The sequence below is a fragment of the Labrus mixtus genome, chromosome 9 (genome assembly GCF_963584025.1).
Source record: "Labrus mixtus chromosome 9, fLabMix1.1, whole genome shotgun sequence".
In the NCBI taxonomy this organism is placed as follows: Eukaryota; Metazoa; Chordata; class Actinopteri; order Labriformes; family Labridae; genus Labrus; species Labrus mixtus.
In genome coordinates, this window is record NC_083620.1 from 30,380,806 (window position 1) to 30,401,016 (window position 20,211).

General features: G+C 40.8%; 2 protein-coding genes and 1 long non-coding RNA gene across 4 annotated transcripts; 2 read left to right on the top strand and 1 right to left on the bottom strand.

Annotated features, from left to right (window-relative positions):
• Window positions 1–1,025: 1,025 nt before the first annotated feature.
• On the top strand, window positions 1,026–2,478 carry LOC132980945 (olfactory receptor 52K1-like). Its single transcript, XM_061047332.1, has one exon. It carries the CDS (start codon window positions 1,354–1,356, stop codon window positions 2,299–2,301), a length of 948 nt encoding a protein of 315 aa, XP_060903315.1. The 5' UTR covers window positions 1,026–1,353; the 3' UTR covers window positions 2,302–2,478.
• Window positions 2,479–3,333: 855 nt separating this feature from the next.
• LOC132980958 (uncharacterized) lies at window positions 3,334–4,700 on the top strand. Its single transcript, XR_009674220.1, has 2 exons — window positions 3,334–3,431; window positions 4,586–4,700. It is a non-coding gene; the product is annotated as an uncharacterized LOC132980958 (long non-coding RNA).
• LOC132980931 (NACHT, LRR and PYD domains-containing protein 3-like) lies at window positions 4,613–19,891 on the bottom strand. 2 transcript variants are annotated; one of them, XM_061047311.1, is made up of 13 exons: window positions 19,707–19,891; window positions 19,155–19,300; window positions 18,913–19,023; window positions 16,525–16,635; window positions 13,576–13,629; window positions 13,426–13,504; window positions 10,424–10,628; window positions 8,508–10,299; window positions 8,228–8,401; window positions 7,957–8,130; window positions 7,501–7,668; window positions 7,330–7,376; window positions 4,613–5,230 (listed from the first exon to the last, which is right to left on the bottom strand). In XM_061047311.1, the coding sequence occupies exons 2-13, from the start codon at window positions 19,205–19,207 to the stop codon at window positions 4,677–4,679; spliced, it is 3,522 nt and encodes a 1,173-aa protein (XP_060903294.1). In that variant the 5' UTR covers window positions 19,208–19,300; window positions 19,707–19,891; the 3' UTR covers window positions 4,613–4,676. The 2 variants fall into 2 exon arrangements, with proteins under 2 accessions (XP_060903294.1, XP_060903295.1); XM_061047312.1 differs by lacking the exon at window positions 13,576–13,629.
• Between the last annotated feature and the right edge of the window lie 320 nt (window positions 19,892–20,211).

Genomic DNA, 20,211 nt, shown 5'->3' on the forward strand with positions numbered 1-20,211 from the left:
TGTTAACAAACTTTCAAAACAGCATCACTTAGTATAACTCTGATTTCTCTCTACACACCCAAACTGTCTGCAGCTCTCCCAGTTGATCTAGCATAGAATCAGCAGTGTTGATGATTCTTCCACCTCAGATTGTTTTATAGATTTTTCATTTTCTCTTCCTAGTCTGCGATTCTCTTGATCTGATTTGAATTGTTCCGTCTAAATCTGGAAAGAAATACGTCTAAAAAACTTCAGCTCAACTGGACACAGATTGAATATTGTTTACACAGAATTTTTGGATTCCATCATGTTTTTGGTTTTTTTAGTTCTCTCTTCAGAGAAATGAGCCGCCTCTGCTCTTTGTGAGATTCGTTTGATGACGTGCTTCTTGTTAATATTTGATTTTTCTTTTGCATGTATTTCCTGATAAACCTTTGGAAAGTTTTCAGGCACAAAGAGAGGACCCACTTCATGTTAAATGTTGAAAGATATGCTTCAAGATGCTGTATTTTGGATTGCCGTAGCAGAACACCTGAACCTCTCTGTTCTTAGACTCTGGACTAAGAAAGGCAGAACAGGACAACAGAGAGGGAATCCCTCCACTACAAACTGCTGACGGGCATAAAGTGAGAACATCACGTTACCTGGTGAGGGCTTGTAATGTTTTTATCTCCACGACTCATTCACAGGTGTTCCCCCGGTTGCTTCTCTCTATATATATTGGATATATAGTGAGTGTCTGTGAGTTTGAATTGAAGCGAACCTTTTGGCTAATTTGAAGTCAATTCCTTCAGCTTTTTTTTTACAGGTAAAAAGAAAACGTGCAATACATCGACATACCTCCAAAAAAACACATAAACCAGAGCCTCATAATGTAAGCTGTGTGCCTCGATAAACTGTGCAGTCAAATATAATTACTGCTGCTTCTCTGCTCTCACAAAGCCTGAAACTTATTTCAAATATTATATACTTAAAGTGATACTTCGTGTTTTAATTCTCTGACTGATCAAACTCTTCACACATTCAGAAGTTTGAATGTGATCGCTGGGTAAACATTACAGATCATGAACTCCTCTCCGTAAAAATCTGTATTCATGGTGAGATAACATGAATGATATGATGAGTTGAATAACTGAATTAGATGACGAGCTGTGCTGGATTTATTTTGGTGTTTGATCAGACAGAGCAATGGGCTGTGTGCAGTGATTTTATTTAGGTTGTGGGCTTCTTCTTTGTTTACAGGACAATCATATCTGAATTCTTTGGCATTCATTTCAAGCATTTCTTTCAGAAACACGCCCTGCTGTTATATAGAAGTTAACCACTCATTTGATTTGGAGTTTATGTTTCCAGGCTGACTGAACTCAAACGCAAATGGAGAACATCTCCTCTCACAAACATTTCATCCTCAATGCCTTTAATGAACTTGGTGCCCTGAGGCCGGTCCTCTTCTTCCCTTTCTTCATCATGTTCGTCCTGTCACTGTTGGCTAACTCCCTGCTGCTGTACGTCATCATATCACAGAGAAGCCTCCACTCACCGATGTACATCCTCATCGCCGGCATGGCCTGTGTGGATCTGAGCCTCCCACTGTTTTTCTGCCCCAACATGCTGGTTAACTTCCTGTTTGACTGGAGGGGAATCTCTCTGATTGGCTGCCTGGTTCAGATGCATTTTATTCATTTCGTTGCATCTTTTCAGTCCTCGTTGCTGGTTTGGATGGCCCTGGACCGATACTTTGCCATCTGCACTCCACTCTACTACCATGAACACATGGCTTTGCCAGGGTTCTTAAAGTTTATCATCCCACTTGTGATAAGAAACTTCCTCCTGGTCACACTGTTTGTCAGTCTGGCAGGAACTTTGTCATTCTGTGCTGGAAATGTGATGAACCACTGTTTCTGTGAGCACATGGCCTTGGTGGAGCTGGCCTGTGGAAGTACCAGCATGAACAACCTGACTGGGTTACTGACGGTGTTCCTTAACCCTGTGGCTGACTTTATTTTTATCACTGCCTCTTATGTCGTCATATTTAGCTCTGTGCTGACTTCTGGAAAGTCAGGTGTCAAAGCCCTTCACACCTGTATCACTCACATCATGGTCATCACTGTCAGCCTGACCATCGCCCTTGTTGCATTCCTGTCGTATCGGATCAGAAACGCTCTTCCTGCAGCTGTTCGTGTTTTTATCAGCACCATGTATGTGCTGTTCCCGAGCTGTTTCAACCCGATCATCTATGGCATCAGAACAGCTGAGATAAGACAGCACATTGTGAAGACGCTGATTTTGTGTCACTTTAACAGAACTGGGTCCCATCCCTAAGAAATTGTAATAATATCTGTTCTAAACATTTAAGGCGACCCAGTTTCATGATAAAAAGAAGATAGATTATAAGTAAGGTATAACTTGTTTTTAAAATGGTAATGTCTGAGTAAAAATGTACAAATCCACTTAGTACTGTTATATCAACAGACTAACAAGACTTGACGTCTCAGAACATTATTCAGTTACACACACAGAGGGTAACTGCTCTCTATCTGCTTCAAGATCACTTACTGTTGGAGTTTTAAAACTTAACAGTGATAGACAGCTTGTGTAGAAAAGCATTTTGAAAAGCACTTGTTGCTTGACCAAGTCATGAGATCCTGTTTTCTCGAACAAAAAAGGATTTCTTTAAACATCACTCTCATTTCAATATAAATCTGACTGAAAGACAGTACTTATATTTAAAATCATACTACTTGTTTTTCATTTTATTTCACAATAATGGATAAAATATGCAATTTTAAATCATTTTAAATGTTAATCTTGTTATGGAAGGCATCTCGCGACCCCCCTCTCAGTGTATCGTGATCCGATAGGAGTCCCAACCACTGATGTAGAGTCTGAAATCCACAAATAAAACTTATTTTAAATGTATATGTAAAAGTGGGCGTGGCCATTTTTCCTCCAATTAGTGGATTTTGTACAAAACAAAGTTAGTTTGATTCTTCACAGGCTACCTAAGGCAGAGGTTAACGTTCACCAATAAGGTTCTGGGTACCCCGACTTTGAGACGCTCTCACAGATTTTCCTACAGGAGTTGAATTTAAATCTTTTTATACGTGTTATAAGAAACCTTTATGAACACAGCTGTGAAGACATTTCTTGGTAAGGAATGAATTCCCAGATTTTTGTGATATTCACTTACTAATTAGGAGAAAGTGTTTGTAAAAGTGAGTTTGAGACACTGTGGAGCTTTAGATAAATCACACATCACTTACCTGTGCACAAAATAAAATCTCAAACTCCACATCAGAAGGTTTTCAGTCCCAAACCCGGTCCAGGATTAAACAACTGGACAATTTTCTCCAACAAATATAAAATAAACAATAAGAGTACAATTCCAGTATCATTCAAATATAAAATAAGTCTTTATTCTTTAAGATGTTACATATCACTGAGGATTGCAGGTTACATTTATTTATTTATTCGTTTATTTAACACATGCAGTTAACATTGGTGCACATGTTAAATACAAAGTAGACACCATGCATACAAGTTTCTATCCGTGGCTAATTGCAACTCCTGTCCCTGTCTCGACTTTAAGGATTAAAACAGAATTACAGAAGCTGTGATGCTATATAAATACAGAAACATTATAAACACAATACAAACAAGAGACTAAATGAGAACAAACAGTAAAACGATTATTCTAAGAGGAAACATTCAATGCTCACAAACTTGCGTCAGTTTCAGCCTCTGTTTTACTTGTGTCTTAAAAACCTTGAGCTCTGTCAATTCTTTTAAATTTCAGATGATAATGTGTTCCTCGGGTGTGTTCCCCTTACTGAAAAAGATGACTGACCAAATGTAGTTCTGCGTTTCGGTGTTCAGTTTGTTTACCAGCTGACAGTTTCTGGAGCAAAGACGATTTAAAAAAGAAGTTTACAAAACTGTCAAAACTCAGTATGTTGTGTTTCTTTAGAGCGATGCGACTGTGCCTTCTGACTGATTTGTAATCCTTTACTTTCAGAGCCTGTTTAAATAATGACCTGATAGGTGTAATCATTGTTTGGTTGGCCTGGCCCCAAACAGTTATACAGTTTAAATAAATGAGCAAAAATCATGGCGTGCATAAACTGCTGTGCTGCTTTAAGTGGTCTATGTTGTCTTACTAAACAAAAACAGTTTACATTTCTTTTGACAGTTTCATAACTTGTTCCAGTTTGTGAAACTTCAACTGAGAATCTAAAATAATACCTAAACATTTTAACTCATGAACCTCTTTTATCTCTTTCTCGTCGATCTCTATTCTGAAATTATCATATACTTTCATTGAGAAAACACAGACAGATTTATCATAGTTTAAGATGAGATGATTACTAAAACCAAAATGTTTAGGGTGCAGAAGGTTACTACTTTCAAGGTATTCTATAAGTTGTTTGGCAACAGTTTTTTCAGGAACCTTTGAGAATGTGAGTAAGATTGAAATTGGTCTGTAGTTAAAGATCTGGTCAGGTGCTCCAGCTTTAGGAATTGGGGTTATAATTGCTGTTTTCAATTCCAGTGGGAATTTATTAGTCCTGATGGATAAGTTGATTATATGTGTAACTGGTGTTGAAAGAAGAGTGTGATTAAATATTTCAAATCAAAGTGATGAAATCAGAATAATTCATTAGTTTGAAACAGAGTGAACAGAGTCAGCTGATCTTCAGTCAGCAGAGTTTCTCAGACCGACACAGAGACACTGAAGAGCCACGAGACCAGATCCTAAACCCAGGATAGAGAGGTTCAGTGAATGTGGTGTTAAAGGTGTAGAGGTGGATCGGTGTGTCAGAGGAGACTCTGTAGAAGGACAGAGAGCCAGCAGGACAGTCCACATACACTGCTACTCTGTTAGAGACAGAGGAGGAGGAGGAGGAGGAGATCTTTGTTACTACGTCATTGTGCCAGACAGAGTAACCTCCATCAGAGCACATCAGACTCCAGGACTGATCATAAAATCCAAACAAACATTCATAACTTTTTCCTCTCCTTCTGATTCCTCTGTAACTCACTGATACAGAAACCTTTCCTCTCCACTCGACCTCCCAGTAACAGCGACCAGTCAGACCAGTCCTACACAGCAGCTGAGGATAGTATTCAAATCTGTCTGGATGATCAGGATATGACTGAAGCTCCTCCTCCACATGTGTCACCTTCCGGTTGTTGTCAGACAGTTTGAGGTCTCTGCTCACTGTGTTTGTGTCCAGTTCCAGCTCACAGGCGTCTGATGGAGAGAACGAGACACAACACAGCTGCAGGTTATCATCTGTTCATTCATCAACAACTTTACTGACATTTACTGAGAGTCAATCAAACTTACAGTTCATATTCAGCACTGAATGATGTTTGACACTGAAATGTAATAATCCACTTCTAATGTAGTTACCATGGCAGTCAGGATGAATGGAGATCCAAATCAACAAACACATGCAATGAATAAAGTCTGACTAATCAAAGTGCAGCACAAAGAAGCTGTGAACCATCTGATGTCTCCAACTGTTCTGTCCTCAGAGGTCACATTCAACACAAACAGGAGCCTCATTTCCACTTTCACTGTCACACACAATGTGATGTAGTCACACCCTGAATCATTTGTGTGCTCATCAATCCTTGTGTCTATGGCTGGGGGATCAAACTGTCTCCATAGGACTTTGAATTGATGTCAATAACAACAAGAAACTTTGTACATTTTTACTGGATGTGTTGTATTTTGAAAGGTTGAATCATAACAGAAACACACAATCTGGACAGCAACAGACACAAACCAATAGTTATATAATCTCTGAATTTAGCCAGGTCATAAGGTCATGTTCTGATAAACAAGACACACGTACACACGTACCCACACACTCTTTCCTGTTAAGAGACCAGTTGTCTGTCCAGGAAACTTCTAGGAAATGTTCTTTATATAGCACACATGTTGTAATTGCTCAGTGTGATGATTGCCCATAAATTGGGATGTTAAAAAAGAACTGCTCCGAGAGAAATAAACAGATCCTCAATTCACAAGCCACAGTCTCTGTCTGATTGTTCAAGCGCATTTACTCTTCTACAGATGAAGATGGAACAGCCTATCACACAGAGAGGAGAAGGACACGCCCACTTCACAGTGTAAACTTTAGTTTGAGCTGCAGTAAATAAAGTGGAGGTCTGATCCAAAAACAGAAATCCAAAAGTGGAGCTGAAAGTAAACTCCTGTTCTCCTCCTTGGTGTCATGATGTCACTTCTATGGACGTGAACAGCAGCACCCTCAGCACACATCCTGACAAATATTCACACTACAGATCTTGATTTAGATTTATTAGGATCAATATTTAAAACATGATGTGATCATATGTTCATATGAGCCAGCCCTTCTTTAGTGTGTCGACCCGTCAGTGAACAGAAAGGTTTAGAAGAAGAAGAGCAGTTTGATCCATCAGACTAATCAGCTGTTTCATGATACTTTATCTGCTCTGATCAACTCTAAACACATATTTATTATTGATCTTCATGGACTCTAATGTTGGATTACTGTGTTCACTTTGTTTGTGTGTTTTGATCTGAATTCTAAAATCTTTCAATCCACAGAGACATGAACAGAAACTCAATTCTGACTGAAATGTATCTTTTAACTTGAGTTCAAAAGTGACGAGTCCTGTCAACAAATACAAACATAGATATTTCATGAAGTTCAGGTGGATTTGATCCAAATGGTTTGATGAAAATAGAGCCAAATGTAATCATTGTAATTGTCTTTCATTCATCATTGATCGTTGTCAACACAATCTCATTGAAGGAAAGGAGCCTCGAGGATGGAAGTCACAGAGAGTGATGATGAAAAAGGAGGAGATGAAAACTCATCACGTCCAACAGAAATGTATTTTTACAGCACACACTTTTTGTTACTTCCAGTTTAAAAGAACTGGTCCATTCATGGAACTGCTCGACCTTTGACCTTTACTGTCTGCACAGCCAGAAGGCTGCATATTTACATGTTTATGAAAATGAACGTAAAATCAAAAAATATTTCTGCTGTTTTTAAAGTTGAAAATGTTTCCACGAGCTCAACCAGGAGCAGCCGGCCAGCAGCCAACATCAAAACCATAAATGTCAAAGTCACAAAATCTGCATGTTGGAAACATTTCTGTTGAATGTGATGAATGGTGATTTTCTAATCACTGGATTGTCATTTTTGTTTCACTTGACATTTTTTATTATTTAATATTTCAACTCTCATGAGTTTCCATCACCCTCACTTTTATCATCACTTTGTGTTACTTTCAGCCCTCATCCAACATGTGCTGCCGTGTTCTGATGAATAGAAATGAAAACACACTCACACTTCCTCAGACCAGGTTTCAGTCTGTGAAGTCCACCATGGTCCAACCTGGAGGAAGAAACCAGATCAGAATCTACTTCATACATCTTCATTTAAATCCAGCATCAGACAAGAAGCAGAGTTCATCATTCAGAAACAGTGAGACAGCTTCTGTGTGTCTGTCTGTCTGTACCTCAGTGTCTCCAGTCTGCAGTGTGGATCCTCCAGTCCAGCAGACAGCAGCTTCTCTCCTCGTTCTCCTGGATGATTGTAGCTCAGGTCCAGCTCTCTCAGGGGGGAAGAGCTTAGAGCTGAGGCCAGATACGCACAACCTTCTTCTGTGATCAGACAACCTGACAGACTACACACACACAACTTCATATTTCACATTCTTTATTCCAGTCCAGCTTCCTCAGACTGAAAGATCGAACACTCGTCTATTTTATTTTTTTATTTATTTATGGCTGTGTCTGATAAAAATAGCTCAAATTAAGCCGCAAAGTCAGTAAAGTAGCTGTCATGCTCTCTATGTTGGTCTCCGATGTGCAGACGCGTACTCGACTGCACGTCCCTCTCTCTCTCTCTCGTGGTACAGATGGCCAGTGTGACCACGCCCTGAGAAAACATGATTTTAGAGCTGCACACTAACCTGAGAGCATCCAGTCTACAGAGAGGACTCTTTAGTCCAGCAGACAGCAGCTTCACTCCTGAATCCTGCAGGTTGTTGTTGCTCAGGTCCAGCTGTCTCAGACTAGAGGACTGGGTGCTGAGGACTGAGGACAGAGCTTCACAGCTTCTCTCTGAGAGGTTACAGCCACTCAGCCTGAAGAGAAGTTGTTTGGTTAGTCAATCAAAATATCAAATGAACATGAAGTACATGCAAGCTAATAAGGTGAACATTTGCATGAACAAGTCCTGACCTGAGAGTTTCCAGTGTACAGTGCATAGTCTCTAAACCACTACACAGCAGCTTCACTCCTGAATCCTGCAGGATGTTGTTGCTCAGGTCCAGCTCTCTCAGACTAGAGGACTGGGAGCTGAGGACTGAGGACAGAGCTTCACAGCTTCTCTCTGAGAGGTTACGGACACTCAGCCTGAAGAGGATTCAGAAAAACACAAATGAAAGCAATTACAAACAAGAGTTATTATTTCTGAATAAAGACAACTACATTAAACCTGGATAGTTATGTGGACACATACAGAGCTTTGTTTGAAGCTTTGATCACAGGCAGCAGCCTCAGAAGAGCCTCCTCTGAAGCAGAGTATTTATTCAGGTCAAACACGTCCAGATCTTCTTCTGATGACAGTAAGATGAAGACCAGAGCTGACCACTGACCAGGCGACAGTTTATCTGTGGAGAGACGTCCTGAACTCAGGGACTGTTGGATCTCCTCCACTAAAGAACAATCATTCAGTTCATTCAGACAGTGGAACAGATTGATGCTTTTCTCTGCAGCCAGATCCTCACTGATCTTCTTCTTGATGTACTCGACAGTTTTCTGATTGGTCTGTGAGCCACTTCCTGTGTGTGTCAGCAGACCTCGTATGTGATTCTGATTGGTCTCTAGAGAAAGACCGAGGAGGAAGCGAAGGAACAAGTCCAGGTGTCCATTTGGACTCTGTAAGGCCTGGTCCACAGCACTCTGATATAAAAGTGTTTTTCTGGATACTTTAGACCTCCAGGATGTTGTTTGTTCTTCTGACATCAGATTGACTCCAGAGTTGATGAAGGTCAGATGGACATGAAGAGCAGCCAGAAACTCCTGAACACTCAGGTGGATGAAGCAGAACACCTTGTCCTGGTACAGTCCTCGCTCCTCTTTGAAGATCTGTGTGAACACTCCTGAGTACACTGAGGCTGCTCTGATATCGATGTCACACTCTGTAAGGTCTGAGTCATAGAAGATCAGGTTTCCTTTCTGCAGCTGCTCAAAAGCCAGTTTTCCCAGAGACTCAATCATCTCCCTGCTTTCTGGACTCCAGTGTGGATCTGTCTCAGCTCCTCCATCATACTTGATGTTCTTCAGTTTGGTCTGAACCACCAGGAAGTGGATGTACATCTCAGTCAGGGTCTTGGGCAGCCCTCCTCTCTTTCTGGTCTTCAGCACATCCTCCAGAACTGTAGCACTGATCCAGCAGAAGACTGGGATGTGGCACATGATGTGGAGGCTTCGGGTAGTCTTGATGTGGGAGATGATTCTTTTGGCCTGCTCCTCATCTCTGAACCTCTTCCTGAAGTACTCTTCCTTCTGTGGGTCAGTGAACCCTCTGACTTCTGTCACCATGTCAACACACTCAGGAGGGATCTGATTGGCTGCTGCAGGTCGTGTGGTTATCCAGAGGCGAGCAGAGGGAAGCAGGTTCCCCCTGATGAGGTTTGTCAGCAGCACATCCACTGAGGTGGACTTGGTAACGTCAGTCAGGATTTTTGTGTTGTGGAAGTCCAGAGGAAGTCGACACTCATCCAGACCGTCAAAGATGAACACAACCTGGAACTCTTCAAACCTGCAGATTCCTGCTTCTTTGGTTTCAGTAAAGAAGTGATGAACAAGTTCTACCAAGCTGAACTTTTTCTCTTTCAGCACATTCAGCTCTCTGAAAGTGAATGGAAATGTGAACTGTATGTCCTGGTTGTCTTTGTCTTCAGCCCAGTCCAGAGTGAACTTCTGTGTTAAGACTGTTTTCCCGATGCCAGCCACTCCCTTTGTCATCACTGTTCTGATTGGTTCATCTCTTCCAGGTAAGGCTTTAAAGATGTCTTCTTGTCTGATGGTTGTTTCTGGTCTGTGTGGGTTCCTGGATGCTGTTTCAATCTGTCTGACCTCGTGTTCATCATTGACCTCTCCAGTCCCTCCCTCTGTGATGTAGAGCTCTGTGTAGATCTGGTTTAGAAGGGTTGGGTTTCCTGCTTTAGCAATCCCCTCAAACACACACTGGAACTTCTCCTTCAGGTTAGATTTGAGGTTATGCCGGCACACTGCACCAAACGTTCCTGAATAAAGAAAGAACTGAAATCAATAAACAGATCCTGATATAGATCACATGACTATCTGAGTTTGGAACTTTAAACCTTTTTGTCCTTTTTCTAAAATACTAAAATGTTAAAATGTTCTTACTGCTCTGCAGACAGTCAGCCAGCTCCTCCTGCTTCATTCTCCTCAGGAAGTGGAGAGTGATCTTCAAAAAATCCTCTTTACAGCTTCTCCCCTGCTCTTCATTCTCACTCTGACTCTCTAAGCATTCTGGGTAATCTGGACTGAGAACTCTCTGGACTCTCTTCAGCTCATTCTTCACAAAGGTGACGATGTTCTCCTCCAGCAGCTGGAACAGAAGGAGATGCTGAATATTTAATATAAACTGGTAGAACTCAACATGTGGTTCATCTGTCAGTCTGAAGGTCAGCTGCTCTAAACCTTAGACTGTAAAAGCCTGACCCGTCTGTTACGGAGGCATCAAATGAGTCTAATCGACGGCTGCATCCATATTGGAATTGCAGTCTTAATGGGGTCTCAACCTAACTTCAGATCAACCTAGCAACAGCGTTAAGTTGGGACTTAACTGCGCCCATTCAGTTCGACGTTCCATTTCACATCAAAGCTAACGGCTACTGCTACTATCATCCCCTACGGCTTTCCTGCTCGTCCTGAGAAAACTCTATAAACAGTAAGTTAACATTTAACTTTTCTACAACACAGTTAAAACAAATTATATTCAACCCAAATATTTAATTAAAGTCTTAAAACTACACTTTTTTAAAGATACAACTATGGTTATGAGTTATTTGTCAGGGTGACAACTACTTTAACCCTTTGTCCGGGTTAGCAGAGCAATACGTTTTATCATAAAATGAAAGAAACATTTTGAGGCTAATCTTTACATTTAAATTCTCACATTGTGTTACAAATCATTACTTGGATGTAAGAACATGTTTAAGGATAAGAAGTCTGTTTTAAAACGATAAAAGACGAGAGCTTTGGTGTCTTTTTTCTTTTCGTTGTTGTTGATAAAATTACTGTTAGACCGTAGACTGTAAATAAATGTGAGACATCCAGAAGAAATCAATATTACAAAGCATACAGTTCATGTTACTGTTCTGACGAAAAGAGGAATGTCTGTGTTTTATATTTACTGATCTCAACAGCGATGAGGTGAACATGACAATTGAAAAATAATTATTTTGTATTTATTATAAGATATTTGTTTTCTATAGAAACCCGTGAAGTCATGGAGTCTGTGGACAGTGTCAGCTTCACACCAAAAACTTTAAGTATTAGAAAAAATAGTGTTCAAGACTGGCATCTATTATTAGGAGTTGCAGCTACCTTGTTCAATATTATTCCTGCAGATGTGGCTAATAATAAAAAAACACCCTGAGCTGTCACATGTAGTTAACTGTACATTTTGTCTTCAAAATCTTCAGAATGACTTTTTCCCCAGTTTAATTGTCCTGGCTAGATATGTTAACATTAGCATCTTTAGCATGAATGGGAGTCTTGATCGACTAAACCATTGACCGTAAATAATGGACTACACTGAGTACAGTTAGCTGACTGGTTTACAAGCTAACGCTAAACAAGCTAGGTCTACTATAAATACCGACACATGAGTATGCAGTAAATATAACACTACTATATCACTTACCGAAAAAAACCGGAGCATCAACTTCTTGGATGGTCTGTTAACCGCACAGCAAGCCATGTATGTTGTCAGATATGTGTTAATCAAACTCTCAGACGGAAATCAGACGGATCAAGCTGTTAGCCTCCTGACCTGCTCCTGACCTGACAGACAGATGCTGCGTGCAGAGCTGTCAATCAAATCTGCCACAACCCTTATATGGGCATAGCCGTTTTCCTTAATAAAATTAAATCCGATGAGTTTTTAAAAAATCCCCCTCCCCCACAGTGGGAGCACGAGGTCACTAACTAATCAGATGTATTTGTTTTTTTGAACCAGGCTGTAAACATGTTAATTCCTGTGGTAAAAACTGGCTTTTTTGGCTGTGGGCTTATGGCACTTCCTGTGCTTCTGCAGCCAGCCTCAAGCGGACACTCGAGGAACTGCAGTTTTTTGTACTTCCGCATTGGCTTAATTTTTCCAGACCGGAGGCTGCCGTTTGGTCAAAACAGAAAAATAACTTAGCATTCAATTCTTGTAATGATAGTATATTAAATAGGCTTGGGCGGTATCACGGTAATAAGGTTCTGTATACCATGGTATTTAGAAATCCCAACGGTATGACTTTTAATACCGGCGAAAAAAAACGATACTTTTTCTGTGACACTGACTCTAATATAATGTATTGAGCTGAGGGGTTGTAGTGCACAGCACGCACCAGCAGGGGTCAGCTCCTATGTAGACCCCCGTTACCGTGGCCACTATGACTGCACTGAGGTCAAGACAGAAGTTAAACGGTCCAAGCTAACATCAGAGTGGAGGAAGGAGGCTTTTTCACACCTTTTCTTCCTCACGAGGTCATAATCGTGCATTTACAGAAAAGGGGGTATATTGTTCTGTAAATAGACCTTGTCGAATGCTCTTTTCTGATTAAAAGAGTTCTTTATTAAAGTTAAAGAGTGACCAGCGGAGTCGGGCACAGAGCTCGTAAGATAGGGGTTTGTGCTTAACAACTTTCCCTGCAGCAGGCTGAGAGCTCAACCACCATACTGTAGCTAGTAGGAGTGCAAACTCCCGAAAGTGAAAACAAACAGAACTAAACGAGTGACACAGCTGCACAGTAACTGCACGTAGGAAGACAGTTTAAACTTTTCTTTCTCTCTGAGAGACCTTCAAAAACCAGGTGCGACTTGTATACCGGATTTTACAGTAAATGAAACTCGCCTGCCATTGAACTAAAACCGGACAATGAAGATATGCTTATCTTCTTTGCAATGAACCTCCATGATTAGAGTGAGCATCTGAATGAAACTCGCCTGCAGTTGTCGTGGTAGGTGGCGTGTAAAAACCTATGCATCTGTGCTTCAAGTGCAGCATCTGAGCGAATCTACAACACAGCTGGAAACACAGTCACAGCGTACTCCCCGGTATAATGGCAAGATGGTATGAAGAAATTGATACCAGCCAAGTCTAATATTAAATAACAGTGTGTTGAACAGACCATAAAGATGGAGTCCAGGTCTGTTAGATTCTGCTGGTCTGATTGATCTCTGTGAACCTCGGAGCTCTCCTGTTGAACTCTGTGACACAAGAAAACAATGGGTCACATATTATGAAGCTCTGAACCAAGATACACATTATACACCAGTCACTCTTCATGGACACACAGCTGGGTCCAGGAGAGTCTGGTCTCTGTCTCTTCATCCTGATACAAACAAACAGCTGGTTAATGAAAGCTTTTAGAACAAAGATCATTTTTAATCAGATTGTTCCAGTTCAAACTAGCAGATGGATAATCAGTGATCAGGAGGCAGAACTGAAGTTCTCCACATTTCTCTCTGTTTCTATTAGAACAGTATCTCACTCAGAATACAGACAACACTGTGTCTGTCCTCAAATTCTTCAGACTGATGAAATAAAAGTTAACAGGGTCTAACAAGAAGACTCAAACATAAACACAGCTCAGAAAGATGCCACCAGGAACAATAAAGGTCAGAAGTCCAACCTGCATTTTCAGAGAGAAAGAACTCAGGCTAGCTACAGGCAGATGTTCATGAAGATACTACCAGTGACCACCGGGGGGGCAGAAGGACAACCTGAGAGAGTGATCTGTAGGAACAGGAGACTGGCTGGACCTCTGAAAGAGAACCATGAACAAGCTGAGGCCAGACTGTTTATTGGGAAACAGGAGCAGGTGCGGTACAGACTGTGGACTGAAAACTGATGTTGACCAGGCTGTCGACGTGGAACGAGGCAGGATTGTACAGTATATCTATCTTTGACTTAATTAGATGTTCTGGTTAACATCGAGCTAGATTTAACCTGAAACGAGCTACAACAATGGTTTATCATATCTCAGCAGAGGAACAAGATTGATTTCTTTATTTTGAGGATAAGACCACTTAGAGAACTTCTGGATTCAATAAAGTTCAAAAAGGACACAAGTTAAAGTTTGTTCATAGAGAGCAGGAATCCTTCCTCTGTCTCTGATGATTATAAAAGTGTTCTTGTCCTGAATACTGGACTCAGTGTAGTTAATGAAGCATGTTATGACTGTGGCTCTTATATTATGAGCTTTGTTATTGAAATGTGTGTCAGTGTAAATTGTTCTACCACCCTGCTGAGGGTTGGTGCTGTTGTCTTTGTCACGTCTCTCTCTCTCTTTGTGCTGCAGGTGAGTAGGATAGAGGGGAAGGTCTGGGCTGTTTAAAGAAGAGAAGGAGGTGTATTCTGAGGGCCTCTGGTGGAGAAGTAGGAGAAACAGGAGGAAAGTACTGGGAGAGGTGAACATGGACTGAAGACAGGAAGTGAGAGTGATGTACATGTCTGAGGATGAAAGAGTTGTAGAAAAGCAGAACAGAGCTCTTTGTCTGTGCTGCCTCTGACAAAGAGCTGCTAAACTGCCTTTCACTGTTTTTATAATAATGACATTAAAGATCTATTCTTTCATTTTCTGTTGTAATGATCCGAGGGATAATTAGAAAAAATATGACCTCTGCTCATCAAGCTCCATCTTTGAAATCAGCTGCTACTCTGTAAACTGGATTTATATTTAAAGAAACACAAACTCAGTGATATGGTTTATCATGATGAGTCTGATCACTGAACTCTTTGACTGGTGAACACTGTGTTGGGCAACGCAGGCTTAGGACAGTCAAACAATGGACTTCGGCCTGCACCTCATTTGAGTTATTCACTGAGATCACAAAGAGGCCTAAAAGGACTCTTAATCCCAGAATCCCCTGCGGTACTTCACACCTACGCGTGAAGTAAGGGGGGACCGGAACCTCTCTCTCCTCATTGGAGGGGACCTGAGGTAGACCCCCCATGGAGCAGGCCAGGCTACAAAGCTCCAAGACTTCCATTGTTCTTTCTCTTTCCACGCGCTGATTTCAAGTGTTCGGAGACACAAGCTCACCTCCTGTTTCCTGCAACAATCTTCCTTTGTTTTAAGTTTTGGCGCGCAGGTAATCCGCGGCCGGCAGTGTTCTAAATCCCGAGCTCGGATTGTCCAGTGAACACATCTCAGTTTCTCGGAGAGCGTCAGACTATAACAGATTATCAGAAAGATAACGGTCTTATTCCGTCCTACAATGAAAGGACATCAACGGACATCTTCCCACTCGACGGAGAACATATCGAAGCCACTCTTGCCGTAAGGGACCCTCGCCGCCATCAGACGCCTCTGCACCAGGACGGACAGAAGATCTGTTTTATCGCTGGACTCCTTTTTCCTTCACCGATCGCAGGCAAAGCGATTCACAAGTGAGGCTTAATTAGGTCTGGGCAGAATTAGCTTTAGAGAGTGTTTTTAACAATTGTTTGATTGAAGCAGAAACTGTAATTTTTATCTTTGTTGGACCGTCGCGTCCTGAGTTTTACCTGTTTAAAACTCTTGTTGTTGTTTCGGACCGCTGCGTCCTGTATGTGTTCAGCGTAACAGCGTTATAACCGGGTATTACTCTTCTGATCAGAAAGGCCAGTGTAAGCCGTATTAACTTGAATTCGGCCATTGGTTTGTTTCTGTGAATGAAGGGAATTACTCCGAGTTGTGGCGCGGGATTCGGACTGTGATCCGGCCTCTTCAGGCACGCATTTCTCTCCTCCTCTACGCTCCTCTTTTATCCACTTTTCTTCCCCTTTGACTAACACACACACACACACATATTCCCAGGTAGACGTACATCTGGAGACTAACCCCACCACCGCGCCATTACGCACATAGGCCACACACACACACACACACACATTTCACACCTTCAATTTATTAAATATAGTTATTAATTATTAATAATATTAGTAATTAAATAACTAATTTGAGACTGATTTGAGTGATATTTTGGTTATATTTCCCTGAGTACAGGGTGGTGCCCCAAAACGAGATTAAACATAGTTTAATGATATTTTATTTATATTATTAATAATTAAATATAATTATTAAAGAATATAACCAAAGTTGACTTGATACAACCCCAACAACTGTGATGTCACTGCTGAAACAATAAACTGATGAGTCCTACAACACATCATGAAGCTCTGAGCAAAGATATGAGTCTTTAAACAACAGAGTCAGAACATTAACTTCACTTTCAGATCTCACCTTCCATCAGCAGGACGTCCATCTTTAAAGTCAATAAAACGATCATTAGACCGGTCACTCTTCATGGACACACAGCTGGATCCAGGAGAGTCTGGTCTCTGATCCTGCATCCTGATACAAACACACATTATTAGTTACTGTGAGCAGCAGATGAGACAGTGATGATGATGGAGTGAAGTGAAGGACATGGACATTGACTGGATTTTAGTCTCACATCCAGATAGAATTCCAAAAGCTGGTGTTTTGTCAGACTGCTTTGTATTGTGTGTGGAAGATTAAAATACCTAAAGCTCCACCAAAATGTATTAATGTTAGACAGAATAGAAAAATGGACCCAGACATGTTTATTCATGATTTAGTTGCTATTAATTGGGAGAGATTCCAACTGATACCTGATGTCCAAAATGCTTGGGATTTATTTCTATCTGAATTTAATAAAGTAATTGACAAACACGCTCCGTGGAAACTAACACAAGTGAAAGGCAGACACTTACCTTGGATCAACTCTGAAATTATATCTCTTTTTAGGCAGAGGGATAAAGAATGGGCTAAATTTTGCCAGACAAGGGATCACACTGATTGGGAATTGTACAGGAAATTAAGAAATGTTAGCAAGACTCAAGACCGGAATGCTAAGTCTAATAATTATAAAGAATGTCTGAGTAATAATTTAAGAAATCCAAAACAATTCTGGAGCAAAATAAAAAACATTCTCCATACCTCAGACAATTGCAACACTACTCAAGAGTTTTGGATACAATTTTGAATGACCCCACATGCATGCGCTTTCAATCAGCACTTCTCCATTTGTTCTAATACCCTTCCTAGCAATGTACACTTGTGTTCAAACCCCACTTCCGTTTCAGAAACGTCATTTGACTTTCAAACAATAACTCCTTTAGGTGTTGAAAAAGCCTTTCTTGGTTTGAAAGACTGCAGTGGTTCTGGACTTGACAGAATTGAAACAAGGTTCATCAAAATTGTATCTCACATACTCATTTATCCATTGGCCGATCTGTTTAATCTATCATTGTGCACTCATGAAATACCAGCTATATGGAAAACTTCCCGTATTTCTCCTCTTCTTAAGGGTGGTGACAAACTTGATCATAATTATAGACCAATCACAATTATCTGCTCCATTGCCAAAGTATTTGAAAGAATTATTCATAATCAATTATCACATTACCTTGACAATAATAATATCCTTTCTCAACATCAATTTGGTTTCAGATCAAACTACTCTACAACTACTGCCCTCTTAAAATTCACCAATGATGTTTTTCTGCATCTGAACATGGTAAACTTACTGGTGCAATATATATAAAGCCTTCGATCTGGTTGATCATCATCTACATTTGGATAAACTCCATAAAATTGGTCTGTCTCGCCATGCTCTAATGTGGTTTAACACCTATCTTCACAATAGAAAGCAATGTGTGGTTTTCAGAGGGTGTATATCCGATGTGCTCACCCAACAGATAGGTGTGCCTCAGGGCTCAACTTTAGGACCACTTTTATTTTCTATATGTGTTTTGTTTTGTTGTTGTATGTATTACTTTGTTTGTTTCGTCTGTAGTGTGTTATGTTTTGGTTTTGTATTGCTATGTTGTACCTTTGTAAATATATGTTTGGGACCCCTTGAAAACGAGGTGATACACCTCAAGGGGCTTATCCTAATATAATCAATTTCTCAAATGAGTCTTGATTTTTAATTTTTACCTTCCATCAGTAGGCATCAATGACAAGCTGGACATTGATTAAGTCAGAACAGCATAAAAGGAGGAGCTGGGGAGGAGGAGGGTTGCAAATGCAGCTTGCAGAGGGAGCAGAAAAAGAAGGCAGGCTATAGCAGTACAAATAAGGCGGCATAAGCACTATTTAGCCAATAGGATGCTTTGAAACAAATCAGCTGGCCTGCCTGAACGCCGTGGCCTGCCTGAACTAACGCAATGCTCAATTTCAAGGATAAATAATGGTAGATTACTAAAGGTGTTCTGACATGACAACAAAATGACAGGCCATGAATGTAGTTAATTTGACAGCAACATGACATCTATATGAACAACTTCGGGAATACTGCTATCAGAGAAATGTGATCATGTTTGAACTGATTGAACCCTCAGAAGGACAGAATAAAGAGTTATACAAGACAAGAAGAGTCAAATGAAAGAAGGTAAGAGATCTGTTTTGGAAGCAGATCATTCCTAATGAGTAACGTTGGACCCTCTGTACCTCTGAGCAGAGGAAATACCTGATATTTTCAGGAAACCTTGACATTTAATTATTTATTGTTTTCTCATGACAGACTTCATCATAAACTCTGCTTTCTTGAAAGGTGACTGTTTGAATAAAGTAACAAAATACATTTCACTTTTCAGATCTCACCTTCCATCATCAGGATGTCCAGCTTTAAAGTTCATAGGTTGTGCTATGGAGCGGTCACTCTTCATGGACACACAGCTGGGTCCAGGAGAGTCTGGTCTCTGTTCCTGCAGCCTGATACAAACAAACATTATTAGTTACTGTGAGCAGCAGATGAGACAGTGATGATGATGATGATGGAGTGATGTGAGTGCTGAGCTGTGACATGGAGCAGAGTCATGGACAGTTAGAGATCCTCATCTCACCTCAGAGTTTTAGAGGGAGGGACCCCCTCCTCTGTGTCCTCACACTGATCCATAGCAGAGCGCCCCCTGCTGGAAGAGCTGCACTCTGAAACTACAACACTGATGGAGTTCAGCTGCTGAAGTCACATCCACTCAAAGATCTTCAGCTGTGGAGAAAACAGTAGAAAATAAAAAAGTGTTTACATGTAGCACTTTTTGTAGCTGTCAGACTATCAAATAATAATGATAAACGCTGGTTGGAGGACCCCCCTGTGAAATTTTGCCTAGGGGCATAAAATACTCAAGGATCTCCATTGGTTAGATCAATCTGACACAGCTATCTGATTGGAAGGAGACACTCAATAAGAGGTGATCATAGAGAATAACTACAGCAGACAGAGTTTGTCTTTATAAATCTATCTACTAGAATCACACACGCTGATTTCACTGCTGTGATTAAAACATAGATCTGCATAATAAGGCCTCTGGTCTGTGCTGATCTCTGCTGCGGGTGCAGAGGAGTGTTTGTGTTGAATTAAACAGAGTTTTAAAAACAGTAAAAATATCTCTTACCTTCAACACGGAGAACAAAACTGCGTCACAACTGGAGAAAGTAAAGTCCCGTCAACAGGAAATAGAACAGGATGTTTCACATGTTACCTTTTCGTCAGCTTCGTCGTCCCTAACTGTAGTTCTGGAAAGCTGTTTGGCTCGTTTAGGTTTGTAACAAGCAGTCCGTGTTTATTATACACAAAGTAGGAAGACTCATATGTCAAAACTTCCGAGCGCCTACATTACCCATAAGCCACCTACTTAAAGGGACAGGCTCAGGCAGGTAATACACCATAGCGACAGGGTTTCAAACGTCACAGCCTTCATTAGAGATAAGAGTGTGCTTAAACATTTAATAAAACACTGATGATGATGATTCAGTTCTACTCCTTCAATCTGAACTTTATGAGGGCAGAGAGGTTCAAATCTTCCTTCTACAGTTGGTGTGTCTGTGTGGTGAATAAAGGTGAACCAGGTGAATAAAGATGTCCACCTGTTGAACTCCACACTTCCTCCTCCTTGTTGT